This window comes from Pocillopora damicornis, chromosome 9 (genome assembly GCF_964200805.1).
Source record: "Pocillopora damicornis chromosome 9, jaPocDami1.2, whole genome shotgun sequence".
Taxonomy (NCBI): domain Eukaryota; kingdom Metazoa; phylum Cnidaria; class Anthozoa; order Scleractinia; family Pocilloporidae; genus Pocillopora; species Pocillopora damicornis.
Genome location: NC_142678.1, coordinates 12502087 through 12517803, shown reverse-complemented (window position 1 = coordinate 12517803; position 15717 = coordinate 12502087). Strand labels below are relative to the sequence as shown.

Genomic DNA, 15717 nt, shown 5'->3' with positions numbered 1-15717 from the left:
ATTTTCTCCCTAGTTGGACATGCGTTTTACATGCTAAATAATCAAGATGGCGGACGAGGCGATGAAGATGAGGGTGAGTAGCATTAGCTGGTAGAGAAGTTGGAAAAGGAAAAGAAAACAGACATTGAATCATGTCATCGTTAAAAACAAGGGAAGTGTGATGGCCTTTTCCGTCCGCAACGTCCTGATGGCTCCCTAAGCCGTTGATCTCCCCTGACAATTAGAGCCTTCCATATAGCTTGCCTGATGGAGCTGTCGTCGTACGATGGTAAACCGTCGGATTCGTCTGGCAATGATAACACAGAAAACTGTGATGTCCACCAGGGAATAGTCCTCCTTATCGAGCCATTCTATGGTGGATCGCACAAACAATTAGTTGATTTGCTCATTAAAGAAGTACCAGGCTGCAAGTTGTACTCTTTACCTGCGAAGAAATGGCATTGGAGAATGAGAACTAGTGCACTTTATTTTTACCAGAATATACCGGCTGCTTGCAACAGCACGTACAAGTGAGTAAGTTTTAAGTCTTACTAAAGAATTTGGAGAGATTTCTGCACAAACCCACACAATTCCAGGGATCCATATTAGTGTTTTTTAAGAAGCGTCAGCTGGTCAAGAATGTCGAAAATTATACTTGCGCAGAGACAGAGCTGAATAACGTATGTAGGAAAAACCGTCTATAAGGCCTTCTACAACTGCTCAGCACATAAAATTGAACTTTCATGCACAGACAACCAATCTGTCACTAACTGATGTATGGGGACATGCTGCATATATATAATATATGTATGTATATATATAGACCTGAAACAGGTCTGTAGCGATGAACTGGTAGTTCATTTGTCTTTTTCCTCCCACAATATATACATCGCTCTACTCCTATGTATTGAGCACTGTCTTACGTAAATCAAATTACTCTTTATATATATATATATATATATTTATGTATGTATCATGTTGATTTGTTAACATTGCATACCCCCATTTAACACATGAGTGTTTATTGTGTTCTTCTGTGAATCAACCTAGCTAATGATGAGTTGGGTCAACCCATGTAAATTGCATTGATTTGTCAAAATTTAATACCCTCATTTAATGCATTAGAGTGAAATGTGTTCCTCTGCAAATCAACATCCAGTGAGACAGATGGACCTAAATGTAGGCAATTCAAATCCACTTGTGTGAATAATGTCCATTCCTCAAAATATCTTACCCCCTTCTAACGCCTTAAGAACAAGGAAGATTCATCTGTCTTGTCTGTAACCTTCAGCCAATGGACTTCCAGCTCTATCTCAGTTTAAGAACAAGGAAGGTTCGTGTTATCATTTTCTCATGCTACTCATTTTCTCATATTGATCATGCCCCTTGACTTCCAGCATGTAAACCAATGATTGCACTTCCAGTGAGTTGATTTGTCAACTACTGTAGATGAATCAGTTCAGATTGGATGTAATGGACAAGTATGCTCAAGCACAGATGCCCTTTATACCATCCACAGCTGCTTATGGAAAAAATTACCAAAACCCCCTAGATTACTCCCACAGTTGGTAATGCATACTGTACATTGTCCTTAAATTGCCCAAAGAGTTTTGAGTTGGTTTTTTTTTATTCTTATTTTTGTTGTATTTTGTTTCTTTTTGAGGGTGTTGTTTGCCAGCTCTGTCTTGAATTTAGCAGAACTAATGGCACTGAGACCAGATCTTACTCAGTTAAAGAAAGTTCTTTACTTCCATGAGAATCAGCTTATTTACCCAATCAGGAAGCAACAGGAAAGAGACTTTCAGTATGGATATAATCAGATTTTGTCATGGTGAGAACAATGAAAACAATTACCAATAGAAACTTAAATGAATTAAATGAATTTAAAAATTTCATATTATTTATGCAGTGACAGCAGAAGACATGAGCAGTAGAAGCCTATGTGCTGCGATGTACACCTTCTAGATTCTGGCCTAAGATAAGAACTCCCAATTGACTCTAGGACGTGTACATCAAGGCAGTTTTACTGTGGCTGGACTTAAGGGGATTGAGTGTAGTTAGGCCTCACGGAACAGCGTATGCACATGAGCTAAGGAAAATTTCAGACATGCGCAGAACAGGCCCTCTCCTGTGTTTACTTCTCTCCTTAACGCTCTTAAAACTTTACCGTCGAATATCTTGTCAAAACACGAAGTCTCAGGTAGTTTAACACATAAACTGGGAAGACTGCGACGAATTTGAAGATTCTACCCTTTTATTTTTTTTTTTCCTTTTCATTGACCAAGTGGTAGAAATTCGAATTTTTTGTACTGTTTTGTCGTTCATTGCGCGTGGTGTTTATTATTTGGAATTTCGAAACGGACAAGTTTAGGAGTGGGCATCATGTTTTCAAGGCAAACTGAGTTTTGGAGTCCATCGTTGTTCGTTTGAAAGTTATTCACTTTTTTTTGACGCGCGCTCAAGATACCATGGAGGAGTGAATATATATCGACTGATGTAATGTACTCAGAGCAGCTCGAAAGTACAGCAAGCGCACAATGCATGAGGTAAGAATATAAATTAAGTTATCTTGACCCCTATCTTGGGGTATGTTGGTGACAAAGGGTCAATTAGCCTACTTTCAATATTGCCCACTCGAGATCGAGAGTGAAATCCGGTTTAATCGTCAACGGGAACCAAGAACAATTTATCAATCACTTCTCGGGTACTCGTTGGTACTTACTTATGGAGATGATGTTTGACTGGTATCGATTGTCAAATTAATGCTCATTTCTTTTGGGCACTTTGAATGTAGAGGATTGATCAATACACTGATTCTTTTTCGACCACACTACATATTCAATAATTAGTATAGGTCCAGTTAAAGTTTGGTTGTTGAACTGGTCATTACAAGTTGCCCGAGTTGATTGTCAAATTAATGCTCATTTCTTTTGGGCACTTTGAATGTAGAGGATTGATCAATACACTGATTCTTTTTCGACCACACTGCATATTCAATAATTAGTATAGGTCCAGTTAAAGTTTGGTTGTTGAACTGGTCATTACAAGTTGCCTGACAGGCAACTTGTAATGACCAGTTCAGGTATATGTAAGAAAAATTCCATTGATGTAGATATATTTAATAGTAGAAGAAAGACGTTTAAAGGGGAGAGAGGATTAATTACGGGTCAGAATGGTATTACTTGTCTTTTACACAGAATAAGGAAAGACAGGATAATAAACTTGGCACATTTTTAACAGATCCAGTGTTCCACTCTAAATTTATTACTGTTAATCATTGTACACTAACTATGTGCAACATAACATTGGCTACATCACTTTGATTTGCCCTTCCTGTGCAAAATATTATGCTTATTGAACAAGAACACTTATACATAAGTCATGTTCTTATCACATTAAAAGTTACATACTGTTAGTGATATGTTAAATTATACGTGTGCAACAGTATAATGATATAATTTACATGTAGTTAAATATTACATTTATTATGTTCTTAAACTGCTGGAATTTAGTGACAGCAATTCAGTGTTTGTTCAATATTCTACAAAGCTACAGTCGTACATAACAATTTAAAATCAGATACATTACAGCTTCGTATACCTACTGTTCATTTTGAATGTAATATTCAATTCATTTAATTCAAGATCCAATACAACATGATTGTACATGCATGTCTCAACTTTGGCACCATGCACTTCACTTTTACCCTGTAAAACCAGTTGCAATATTGTAAACCAAAAAGCTAACATGCTACATGTACATATACTAAGATATTAAGCTATGTTCACTTTACTAACATGGCATATACAATGTACTTTTACCAGGTTAATTCTAACATGTTGTGTTGAAACATTAATCGATTATTAGATGCGTCTCTGTGTGTAAAAATGCATACATGCTGAGATATATTTATTTCATGCAGTGTGGTCGGTGAAATAAATTCTTATATGTACAAATCTAAAACATTTAAAAATTACTGAGCCACCCCTCATGACTACTCTATTCTTCATGTGCAGGCAACGGTGTAACATGTTCAGACATGTGGGAGGTGGAAAGATGAGTAGTTGGAGGCTGGAAGACATTTGGAAGATTTTGTAGACACAACTGGCATTCTCTTGGTAGATCATAAATTGGTAGCTCCTCCCCATAGTTCCACACCTTTAGTGCCACTAGCTGCATGAGTCTTGGAACCTGTCCATCAGGTGTACAGGTAACTCCCTCAATTACTGTTGGGTTGAATGACCTCTGTCCCTCCAGTGCAGATGTTCCCTTGGCAGAAGCCTTCCATTGAAGTTATAGTTTGCAACCATCTGCTTTTAGTGACTGAATTGTTTCTGGTAAGTTATTGTTTTCTTTCTTTTCTACCCAAGCTCTAGGGTAAACATCCTTTGCAGTAAGTGGCCCATGTGTGCAGTTTTCTCTAATCTTGTTTAGGTTCTTTCTTGCCTCTTGCAAAACGTCTGTGGTGAGCATTTGGGTATATTCTTTCATTCTTTCTTCGTGAACTTCACGTGCTGCTTCTGTGGTCCTGGTGTTGGTTTTTCCACTATGCAGAATATTTTCAACATATGTGATTGAGGCCTGTTTTGATAACTCTGACATGTTATCATTAAGATACAGTTGAGAAAGGTTGAACTGTCTTTCAGCAAGAACATTGTTAACTGGAAGACTGAAAATGTGCTTGGCATAGAACTCAAACAGGTTTTTTTTTTTTTTAAAACAATTTTATTTACAAGACGATCACTTACACTACTTACAGCATTAATTACACTTACATTGTACTTGCTATTAACACTACTGATACTTATACTTACACAAATTATGCATACACTACATTACGATACATGTATTACAATACTATTAACATTTATTTAATTTACGGTTGGCGTGTTTACAAAGTTCTTTTCAATTAAAAGACAATCACAAGTAAACATACAGGTCTCAAAAATGAAGTTAAGTATAAGTCTAACCTAAAAACAACAGTAGTATGAAAAATTAAAGTAAAAAAGCCCACGTGCGATAAAATTTCGGAAGTTCTTTTTTTGCGGTCGCGATCTCTTTTAGGATTTCAAGTTTTCCCGCGATGAACAGTAGGAAGATTTGAAAATCTAAGATGTCTCCGCAAAGGCTTGTGCAGAAAATGTGATATTTGGCTAACAATAGGCAATAATTTAGGACTTGCCAATGCTTTGTCCTATAATGCCAGCCATAGAGTATATGACTTGTGGTTAACGCTATTGTTTCATTTGTTTTTTGGTTCCACCAGTCTTGAAACAGAATCCAGAAGTCGAGTATTAGTGTGCAGTTTATTAATAGGTGATGCAACGTTTGTTTTTCTGTATTGCATAGGTTGCATAAGGGGCTCTCTGAAATGCCGTCTCGGTAAAGAGTGGCGCGAGTTGGAAGCACGTTATGAATCACTTTATACTGAAACATTATTATTTTAACTTCGTTTGTTACTTTAAATGGCATAAGATAAACGTTCTTGATGGCAGTTTTTATAAATCCGAGGCGTAGAATTTTGGTTTCGGCAGTGGGAGGAACAAAGACGGTGTTTAAAAGAGAAGAGTAAATAGAACTGGTTCTTAGGCTGTTTACAGTAGTGTTCGCGTGTGTGACGTTTGGAATAGGGTTTGTCAGAATAGCTTTCCAGTCTTTGGGGATTGCGTTGACCAAGCCATAGTATGTGGTGAAAGGCACATTTAAATTAAATTTTGTGACAAATTCATGCCACTTCAAAAATTTCTGATTTTGGGTTAAAATGTCGTCGGCGTCATACCAAGTTTGGTAAAAGACAGGTTTTTTTCCTATAAGAATTTTTCTGTTATTCCACATTATTTCGTTTTTAGGATTTATTTTGGAATCGATGCCCGTTGAGATTTTGAACTCGCACCAATAATCTAACACTTTTTTGTAAAATGCATGAAGCTTATCATCGAGGTCTAGTGTGCTTGGTGTAAAGTTGCATTTTGTTAGAAAAGCAAGACCACCATGTTTGTGTAAGAGCTGGTTAGGAATAATTTTCCAGGAGGCTTGTGAGTCATCTTGAATTCTGTTGATCCACGCTATTTTGAGTGCTTTTTCCATGATATTGAAATCGCACATTTTCAAACCGCCATCTTTCTTTTCTCCAATTATAGTGTTTCTTTTTATTTTAGGGGGTTTTCCTGCCCAAATAAAGTTGAAAGTTAGCTTATTTATTTCTTGGATATAGTGATCTGGAACAGGGAGCACGGAGGCTGAGTAAATTAACTTAGATATCCCAAGTGTTTTAACTATGTTTATCTTTCCATAAAGAGTTAGATTTCTTCTCTCAAACAGGTTTGGAGTGGCTTCTTTACTTATGAGTGAGCTGTGTGGTGATGAAGCAATTTCTTTGATCTCACTGAGCAATTGTGGTTCCATCAATTTCCAAAGAGTGGCCCATTTAATCAATCCAACTCTATCCTTAGACACCAATGTTAGAATGTTCTGTCCATGCACATGAAAGAGATTGTTCACTGACTTTTCTTGTTGATTTTCAGATCTGACTGGAATTTCAAGAAGCTTTAAAACTGAATGCCAGAAAGGACTTTGGTATCTCTGATCAGCTCCCATTCCAAACAACTTGGGAAAAGTTAACCACTCTGCTCCACGATCTTTGATTACTTTAATTGCTTCTTGTAACATTGGCCTCTGCACTTGTTTGTGAAAATGGTTGATAGCTGCTGGGTCCTTCAATGACATCTTCACCTGTTGTGATGTTAAAAGAAAATATTCTGCAGGAGACATCAACATTTTACTTAAAGTTTCATGGTGCTTCAGAACAGTTGCTGGCCATAACCTTGCTAGGTAACCACTGGAGAATCCAAGTTCTGCATCACTAGCTTGGGATGTATTCAGAGATGGGATGATAAACTTATCAAGGAATTCAAACAAAAACTTGATTTCAACTTGAATCATAGGACTGGAACTCAGCTTAATGACATCTTGCCAAATAGTCTGGTGGCTATCTGATTTTGGCAATCTTTCAAGGAGACACAGCGAGCTGTAAACAAGCTTTTCCATACTTAAGATACCACTGGAGAGTTTCATAATAATATGTCCACCTTGTGTCGATGAATGTCTGTTGAAGGGGTGGCTCTTTACTTAGAATACCAAGAGAAACATACATAACTTTGTATTGGCTTGGACGCTCATGATGGAGCCAAGATATTTTATAGAGTAATTGTAAAACATGGGGGTTGTTCATGTCACCCTTGGCCCCAAACCCAGCCTGGCACATTCTTCTCAGCATAATGTTTAGTACATGTGGGTAGCATCCTACAAAAAACATCTCTTTTCCAAAAATTCTGGCATTGTTAGCTAAAAGACCATTTACTTTTCCCTTTTGGGTAGAGGCATTGTCCCCAACCAACCCTGAAACATTGGTAATATCATATTCATTTTTTACAGCGTGGTAATCTACATCATACTGGTGTTTTCCAGACCCGCTTGCTGTTAGGCTGTTTGTAAGGACATAAGCTCGTGACTTGCTCTCTAGGGGACACCAGGTGTGAACACCCACTACGTGCCTCTCCTCTCCTCTTCCTCTCCTCCTTTGTGGGAGTCATCACTCCAGAGATGAAAATCATACTTGGAATTTGAAAAGCACTTGCGTAAAATTAGTTTGTCGGCTTCACCTAAGAGAACATTCCAGTCAGAAAGTGTAGTTGGGGAGACAATGAAGTTTGTTGGGGGGCTACAATTAAACAAAATATTGAAAATCAGATGTAATGCTACAGGTGTCTTTTGATATGATAACAAAGATGCATGTTGCATGTATCTGACACAAGCCATAAAACATCAAGGTCCTTTGGTTGTGTCCATTGTGACCATGAGCAAATGTCTCCACAAGAGAATACCCCTTTTTGGCAATTTCACTGTTGCCCTGTAATTTCTGTTTTAGTTTTGAGGAAGCAGATCTTGTCCCCCTTAGCTTGTGTCTGACTTGTTTTTCCTTTTTTTCAGTAGACGTCAGATTTTTTTGACACTTTTTAAGTTGAGTTTGAAGCCTCAACACGTCCTTTTTCAATTGGATGTTCCTTCCTTTTACAAATACTGAAATTATGAAAAGGTGACACAATTAAAATTAGTTAAATGTAACTGATTTCACATGATAGAGTATTGAAACATAATACAAAATAAAAATGTCCTGCCAGAAATCTTATCGACCAGGTATATTTAGAATGTGTAGTTTGAATTTGGTAAAAACATTGTTATCACAATTGCAAGGTTGAATAATTGAAACTATTGTGTTTCCACAGTGGTCCGTACGCAGATAATTTTGTTCATGTTGATAAAAACTTCTAACACAAGCCTCAAAACTTCACTCGTAAAACTCTCGATACTGTGTGACACTCAAAAATACGCGTCCTTATGATCTGCTGACCGAAAAAATTAACTTGCCTGTACATTTCTTTTCTTAGGTACGAACCTTTAGAGGGAATCCAGTCCGCAGTTTAATTTTTTCGCTTTTGAGTGCGCGTACTACCTCCCTTGCGTTAATCGCCGCTCCAAATAGTTAAGTAAGAAAAAGCCTGAAAATACTGACCATGCAGCCATATCTACTACTTTGTCTTTATTTTCGAGTTTTTTTTTGGCTTCTGTTCGGTAGGAGTATTATCGGTTTATGATTAAAATCCTCTTAAAGTAGTGTCATTAGCGATAAAAAATAATTATTTACTTCCTACTTCTTGAGTGCTCTAGCCGCTTCCTAAGTGCTTTACAACAGAACAGAGCACAGTCAAGGCTTCTCTATTTGTTTTATAATAAAGAATCCGTTAAATTCCCCAAGAATTACTTTCAATTTTCAAAACAAATCTTATTTCCAAAGCGAACAACGGTGTCGTCAGCATGCTCTATACTCATAAAGCACGCTATAATAAGCCAATCGGAATTCCTGTTAGAATGTTTCAAATAATTTGATTGGCTGTACAAGCCTAAAGCTGTCAAAAGTGTCAAACCATCAAAGTTCATATTCTGCAATAGTTTACAAACTAAAATAGCTCGGCATGTCGAATTTAACACTTTTGCCTGAAGTTTTTTAGTTTCTAATACAGGATCTGAAAGTGAAATGCTCAGTGAAATTCTGCCCAATCGTGGCTCACAAAAATACGCAAGTTATTTCACATGACAAGTAGAAAACAAACTGTTCAAGGCTAGTGTATTATGAATGAACAACAGCCGAATTCACTAAGACAAAAAGATCACTCGGAATGACAGCGCCGTAAAACTCGGTTGCAGTGACTGATCTGGCCTTCCACTCAACGCATCGGAAAGGTAATAAGGGCAAGCTCTAATTTTTTCACTCGAAGGGTAGTCGATTTAGTTCCTGAGGCTTGCTCCACTGCGAAGACCGAAGATCGCCATGATTAGCTAGCCGCGATAGACTTTAAGTCGCTCTGACACCGTCATGATTAGTATGAATTTTAACAGTTATGCCAGGTTATATTTTTCATGATTCCTGTTTTTTCTATTTTAAATCGAAACTTAATATACTATATAAGTGTTAGCTGTGTTTGATTTTTATTACCGTACGTAAACTCGCAATCTAACTGAGCGTGAAAACCGTTAAAAAAAACTCGGACTGTCTATCTTGTTTTATCTTTGAGGATTTTTGTCTCTGCTCACGTTATAGTAACGTAAATTACTGCGTCTGGCATTTTTGCAAACCTTTGCTCGCTTGTTCCGAAATTTCACTTTTATTAACGAAAGAAAAGCTAGAAAGAAGTCCCGGAAAAGGTCGGACATAGTACGATTTGGCAGATGGCGTGACAGCTTTAGCTCAGTTCTATGCTCTATACTCTCATAGAGCACGCTCTTTCAACCAATGACAGTACGTGTTATATCCGAGCTTTATTATAAACTCTATTGTAAACTCTCATAAAGTACGCTACAATAAACCAATCATAATCCCTGTTAGAATGGTTCAAATAATCTGATTGGCTGTACAAGACTAAAGCTGTCAAAAGTGTCAAACCATCAAAGTTAAAAAACCATCAAAGTTCACCTTCTGCGATAGTTAACAAACTAAAATAGTTCGGCAGGTCGAATTTAACACTTTTGCCTGAAGTTTTTAAGTCTCTAATACAGAATCTTGAAGTGAAATGTTCAGTGAACTTCAGCCGAATTATGGCTCGTAAAAACACGCGAGTTTTTTCACATGACAAGGTAGAAAACAAACTGTTCAAGGCGAGTGTTTTTTGAATGAACGACAGCCGAATTCACCGAAACATGAAGATCGCTCGAGATGACAGCGCGGCAAAACTCGGCTGCAGTGACAGATGTGACTTTCCACTCAACGCATCGGAAAGGATATCAGAACAAGCTCTTATTTTTTCACTCGAAGGGCGGCCGATGTAGTTTCTGAGGCTTGCTTTACTGTGATGACCGGAGATCGCCATGATGAGCGAGCCGCGATGGACTTCAGCATGATCATATTCTGTCATGATTAGAATGAATTTTCACAGTTATGCCAGTTTGGTTATATTTTTCATCATTTTTGTTTTGTTCTGTTTTGTTTTTGAACACTGAACTTTATATACTATATGAATGTTAACTGTGTTTGATTTTTGTTTCCGTACGTAAGCTTGCAATCTAACTGAGCGTGAATCAATCTTTAAAACTCGGAATGTCTATTTTGTTTTTCCTTTGAGGATTTTCGTATCTGGTCACGTTTTAATAACGTAAATTACGGCGCCTGGTATGTTTACAAACCTTTATTTGATTTTTCTACTACTTGCCGGCTCGCTTGTTCCGAAATTTCACTTTCAATTATCGGAATAAAGCTAAAAAGAAGTCCCGGAAAAGGTTGAACATGGTACAATTTGGCAGATGGCGTGACAGCTTCAGCTCAGCTCTCATGGAGCACGCTCTTTCAACCAATGACAGCGCGCGTTATATCCGAACTTTATTATAATTCTCAATAAGGAAATCTGAAACAGTCCTTATTGATTAAGTAGACTTTGAAATGATTTGGAAGTAAAAGAAGCCGTCAAAATGACAAACGCGTCGCGCTTGTTTTTGCTATAAATTCGATCGCGTATGTTCCTGAGGATCAAAATTGTAGACCTAATGTTTCGGATGAACTTAAATGCTAATATTTTCGTCGGCTTTTAACGGATTCGATCGAGTTTGGTACCAAAATTTAGCTTGTCATTTGAGCATTTTATTTATGTCAAAGTTGACATGCTCCAGTGCACTTGTCGCAAACAATTCGACTAAGAAATTCATTTACTGGTACTATCGCGCGGCAGATCACATCGCTCGCCAACTGTTTCGGACGCAGAAAAAAACTCATATCTCGACAAAGTTTCAACAAAAACACCAAAGAACGAAAAGAAATTGAAAATCAACTTATGAGCATTGCATTTTGAGGTTAAATTGTTCTGTAACTCAGGAATTATGACTCGCAAAATGAATTTAAAATTATCTGTCTCTCCTAAGCTTTAAAGCGTGACGCATCAAGTGGTGAACACTTTCGTTGATTTTAAGAAAGATTTAGCTCAATTTTTAAGTCTTACGGTTATAAACGAGGCTTCAGTGGGCAAAAACAGGAAAACAGTGAATAGTAAAGCCGACGCATGTTACGCGTGACGCCATGTTTTTGTCGCTAACTTTACAATTCGGCTCCGATTCAATATTTTCAGAGATCCTTTATTCTACCTCTGTTTAGTCCATAACCATCTTTAACACATGTGTAACAATTGTGAAAAGTCTTAAGCAGATCTGATCATTGTGCGCCGAGAAATTCTTAAAAGTTCAAGCAAATCCGTGATTTTTCAATTTGTACGTGACAAGCGTGCTACTGATCCATGTTGTCTGAAAGTGGTAATCTTGATACTGCTGTACATAAGCAACCATATTTTATTGTAGTAAATTTTCAATGTTTGTATTAGTGTTTGTTTCATCCTCTTTGGGACTGTTTCAAATGAGGTAATCAATATGTAGAAATGCACGAAGGTGTCTATTATCATCAAGACATGTTTACATTCATTGTGTGTTTGTTTTTTTCCATCTTCTTGTTGTTGTTATTATTTTTACCTTTACTATTATAATAATTATTGCAATTACTTATTTTAACTTGCTCTCTCTAGCAAGTCATCAATATTTTAACTTTTTTTGTTACTTGTACATGTAGCTTTATTTCTGTTTGCATGATTGTGTTTGTTTGACTGTTTGACCCCTAAGGGTGACTACTATCTAATTTTCCAATACAAATCACTCCTGAATCAAACAATAATGTCATAAGAGTAAAGGAAATTATCACCAAATAAACATGCTCTTGATTGTAACACAAATTCTTCTCATCTCACCTTTTAAGAAATATAAGGAGAACAGTATGGAGTATAAAGAGGATAAGTTTCTAAAGAAACTGTGGTGCTGTGTTGGTGAGAGACTATAACAGGACAATTTAGTATTATCAACTAAGTTGATAGCATAAATTGGCCACTGTAAAGAGTATGAAAGCTGACATTTTGAGGATTCACCCTTCATCGGAGTGAAGGATGAAAGGCTATAACATTCAAAATGTCAGCTTTAAAACTCTTGGTGGCGGCCAATTTACGTCTGCTTATCCACTGAGTGGATAATAGTATGGAGAACATGCATGCTGTTGTAGGATGTTAAGGTTTAAATTAATTTCTTGATTTTTCTCCGACAGTCTTGTTGCTGATGTAGTGGTATTTAACTCACAGTTCAACATGGAATCATTTTTATCATCTATCAAAAGCTTTCTGAAACTAATGCCAGATAATCAACCCAAGGAATTAGACCAAATAATCAGACCAAAATGCAGGGTTGTGCACTTTCCTTTGATGGAACCTGAAATGGGTACAGCAGAATACAAAGGTGAGCAATATGAGAAGCTTTTAACCTAGTAATCTTAACCATTGCAATTTCCTAAAATGTGATTGGTGAATCAGCTGCATAATTTTTTTCACTAATCATTCTGTATGGTTGTAATTGGACAATGTAATAAGACGTTTGGCTGTAATCAGACACCTGTAATAGGACAGCTGAAGCAGCCAATCATACTAAGTTCTTTCAGTCAAATGTACCAATCACAGAATTGATCACAATAATCACAGCAGCAGCCACTTATCTTAAAAAAACTGTAGAATTTTTTACTCTAGACGTTCTCTCTCTGCTGGAGATATTTGTCCTTAATGTATTTTGTTGTTTTTGGAAATTGTGAGGGTCATGATTTATTGCCAATAGGACTTTGGTTCATCCAATTCAAATGAATCAACTAAGGCTTCACAGTAGTTAGATTTTGTTTATCACTTGTATGATTACTGACCATATTAGACTCCGCTCAGTCCTATTACCGTTATTTACCCCTATAAGCGATTTAAACATCCGATGTCTCCCAACAGTATCACCCCTACATCAAACATCAAGGTCTTATGGTAGCTCTTGATTGTTAAACAAATTCTCCTTGTCAGCACCTTAGGAAATGTGTAGAGAACAGTATGGAGAATATGCATACTGATGTTAGGGTGTAAAGGATTAAATAAAAAATATTGCTTGGAGAAATAACATGAGATTTGGATAGATAATGAGGTACCTTGTAAGTGGCTGTTTACAGTTCTTAGTTTTTTTTGCATTCTACACATCAAGGTGTATTCTTCAGTGTACATTTAGCTTTGAAATAACTCCTCCTATGTACTGTCCCATAAAACTGAAAATTTGTGTTGTAGTGAATAACATAAGGATTACATGTAGGTCATATTTTCCCACTACAATATACATGACTAACTCTAAACCCCTTTACTTCTATTATGTTAAGGTCAATTGTCCTTGATATTTACAATACCTTACTTGTCATTTCAGCTCTCTTTACCAATCCCTATTTAGACAATGTACTTTTAAGCAAGGAGATATTTTGTCTTCAACATCATCACCTTTTTTTGTTGGACAGTGTATGGATATTATGGGGACAAATTACTTCTTAGTTGTGCCTTGGCATGAAAGATTTAATTCACATCATGTAAATACTCTGTATCTCTTACTTGAATGTACAAATGGATACTTGATGACATACCAGCATTCTTTTGGACAAAACTTTAGATGCTAAAGATGAAGAACTTGATCAGCCAGTGGACTCAACAGTGTCAAGACCTTTGCATGTTGTTTGGGCTCACAGATGGTAGGTTCATGTCAATAGATTTTTACCTGGTCTTTCCTTAAAGGTAGAGAATGTCATAACATTAATTTTACTGCTCATTAAAACTCAGGTTTTAACCCTTTAGACCCTAAAATCATAATGCATATTCTCCATACTGTTCTTTACACATTTCCTAATGTGCTGACAAGGAGAATTTGTTTACTGATCAAAAGCTTCTTTTGTTGGGTACTATTTCCTTCGTTCTCATGACCTTTATGTGTAATTCAGGGGTGATATTGTAGGGAGAAATTAGATTTTAGTCACTCTTTGGGTTTGAAGGGTTAAACAAGAGCCCATTAGTAGCAGTTTAGTGCTGCCTATAGGACCTCTCACTGCCTCTGTTTAGGCTCTCATGTTTGGGTTTTGCCTTACATCACAGTGACCCATTGTGCCATTGGTACATGTAATTGCTTATAGAAGAAAATTTCTGAAATATTGAGTGTTCATCTGCATGTACTCTGAATTTTCAAATTACAAAATTTTGTGGTGATATAGACAGATAATATGTTGAATCAGTGGTTCAGTACTCAGAAATACTTTTGAAGTACCAATGTGTGCATAGTAAAACATGAAAAAAAAGTCAAACATGAGGTACTGTGTCCTCTACATATCTGTGGTGGCTATATTCTAAACCACTGATCCAAAATTGCCAAGGCATGGGTTTGTTCTCATTGCAAGTGAAACTGCAAATAGGCTGTATGCATTGATGTTTTTTTCTAGGTGTTCCTACATGTATTACTATACCAAACTTTGGGTAGCTAGATTTAATTAACAAAACTACTTAAAGTATTAGAGTCTCTATGGATCTTAGTTTACATCTGAATTAGATAACCATATTAACTAGTTAAAAGGTAGCTGATTGGTTAAATTTGTACAAACCAGTTCATACCAGATTCTTTTTTGGTGTTCCAAAAAGTTTTAGCCAGTGTTATTTTTGGCTGCTTTGTCAAAGACATGGGTAGCCATAGCAAAATCATAATATACAGAGGAGCCTAGAGGTCAAAAAGCAAATATTGTAATCCAGTATAACTGTACATTTATTTTGACTTCTTGTACTGAAAAAATGTTATACTAAGCACACTACTTAACACTAGCTATAAAGGCCAGTGTACAAGTTGGATTTATTTACTTTGTTTTAGTTATTGTTTTTATTGGTGTTATTAGGGAACATGACAAAGGTCCTGAGTTGTTCTTTCGCACCCTGTATCAGTTGGCTGAGCAAGGATTGGATTTCAAGGTTTCTGTATTGGGAGAAACATTCTCTGAAGCTCCAGGTATTTGTGTCACAATAGTACACTGCACCCAATCCATATCAGTGGGTGAACATACATGTATGACTCAGTCGTTGTGAGAAGGTGGTAGTTGGCAAAAACCTTCCCATTATCAGACCAGACTTACTCAAAGCAGAAAATAAGTATTTTTCAACATTTTCTAACAACAATGTTTTGCAAAAAAAAGTTACCCAGAATGCTGGTCTGAACGATTTATCTGCTTCCTGTGAATTATCCGGATCATACTTTGCTTAAAATTGTCGAGTGTTCCTACAGTGA

At 36.7% G+C, this 15717-nt stretch overlaps 1 protein-coding gene and 1 pseudogene across 2 annotated transcripts; one reads left to right on the top strand and one right to left on the bottom strand.

Annotated features, from left to right (window-relative positions):
* The first annotated feature begins 49 nt into the window (after positions 1 to 49).
* LOC149040165 (tRNA-queuosine alpha-mannosyltransferase-like) lies at positions 50 to 15637 on the top strand. 2 transcript variants are annotated; one of them, XM_089182967.1, is made up of 6 exons: positions 58 to 73; positions 152 to 509; positions 1643 to 1810; positions 12662 to 12849; positions 14071 to 14149; positions 15332 to 15637. In XM_089182967.1, exons 2-6 carry the CDS (start codon positions 247 to 249, stop codon positions 15516 to 15518), a joined length of 885 nt encoding a protein of 294 aa, XP_089039093.1. In that variant the 5' UTR covers positions 58 to 73; positions 152 to 246; the 3' UTR covers positions 15519 to 15637. The 2 variants fall into 2 exon arrangements, with proteins under 2 accessions (XP_089039094.1, XP_089039093.1); XM_089182968.1 differs by lacking the exon at positions 14071 to 14149 and having other exon boundaries at positions 50 to 73; positions 15332 to 15612.
* On the bottom strand, positions 3979 to 8068 carry LOC149040166 (uncharacterized; annotated as a pseudogene).
* Positions 15638 to 15717: the final 80 nt, after the last annotated feature.

What these genes read in the sequence shown, in the direction of transcription:
- LOC149040165 (XM_089182967.1), top strand. Translation starts at nt 247, where the DNA reads ATGGAGCTGTCGTCGTACGATGGTAAACCGTCGGATTCGTCTGGCAAT. An exon ending in TATAATCAGATTTTGTCATG is followed by an intron (nt 1,811 to 12,661) that starts GTGAGAACAATG and finishes TTTCTCCGACAG; the next exon opens with TCTTGTTGCTGATGTAGTGG. An exon ending in GGGTACAGCAGAATACAAAG is followed by an intron (nt 12,850 to 14,070) that starts GTGAGCAATATG and finishes ACAAAACTTTAG; the next exon opens with ATGCTAAAGATGAAGAACTT.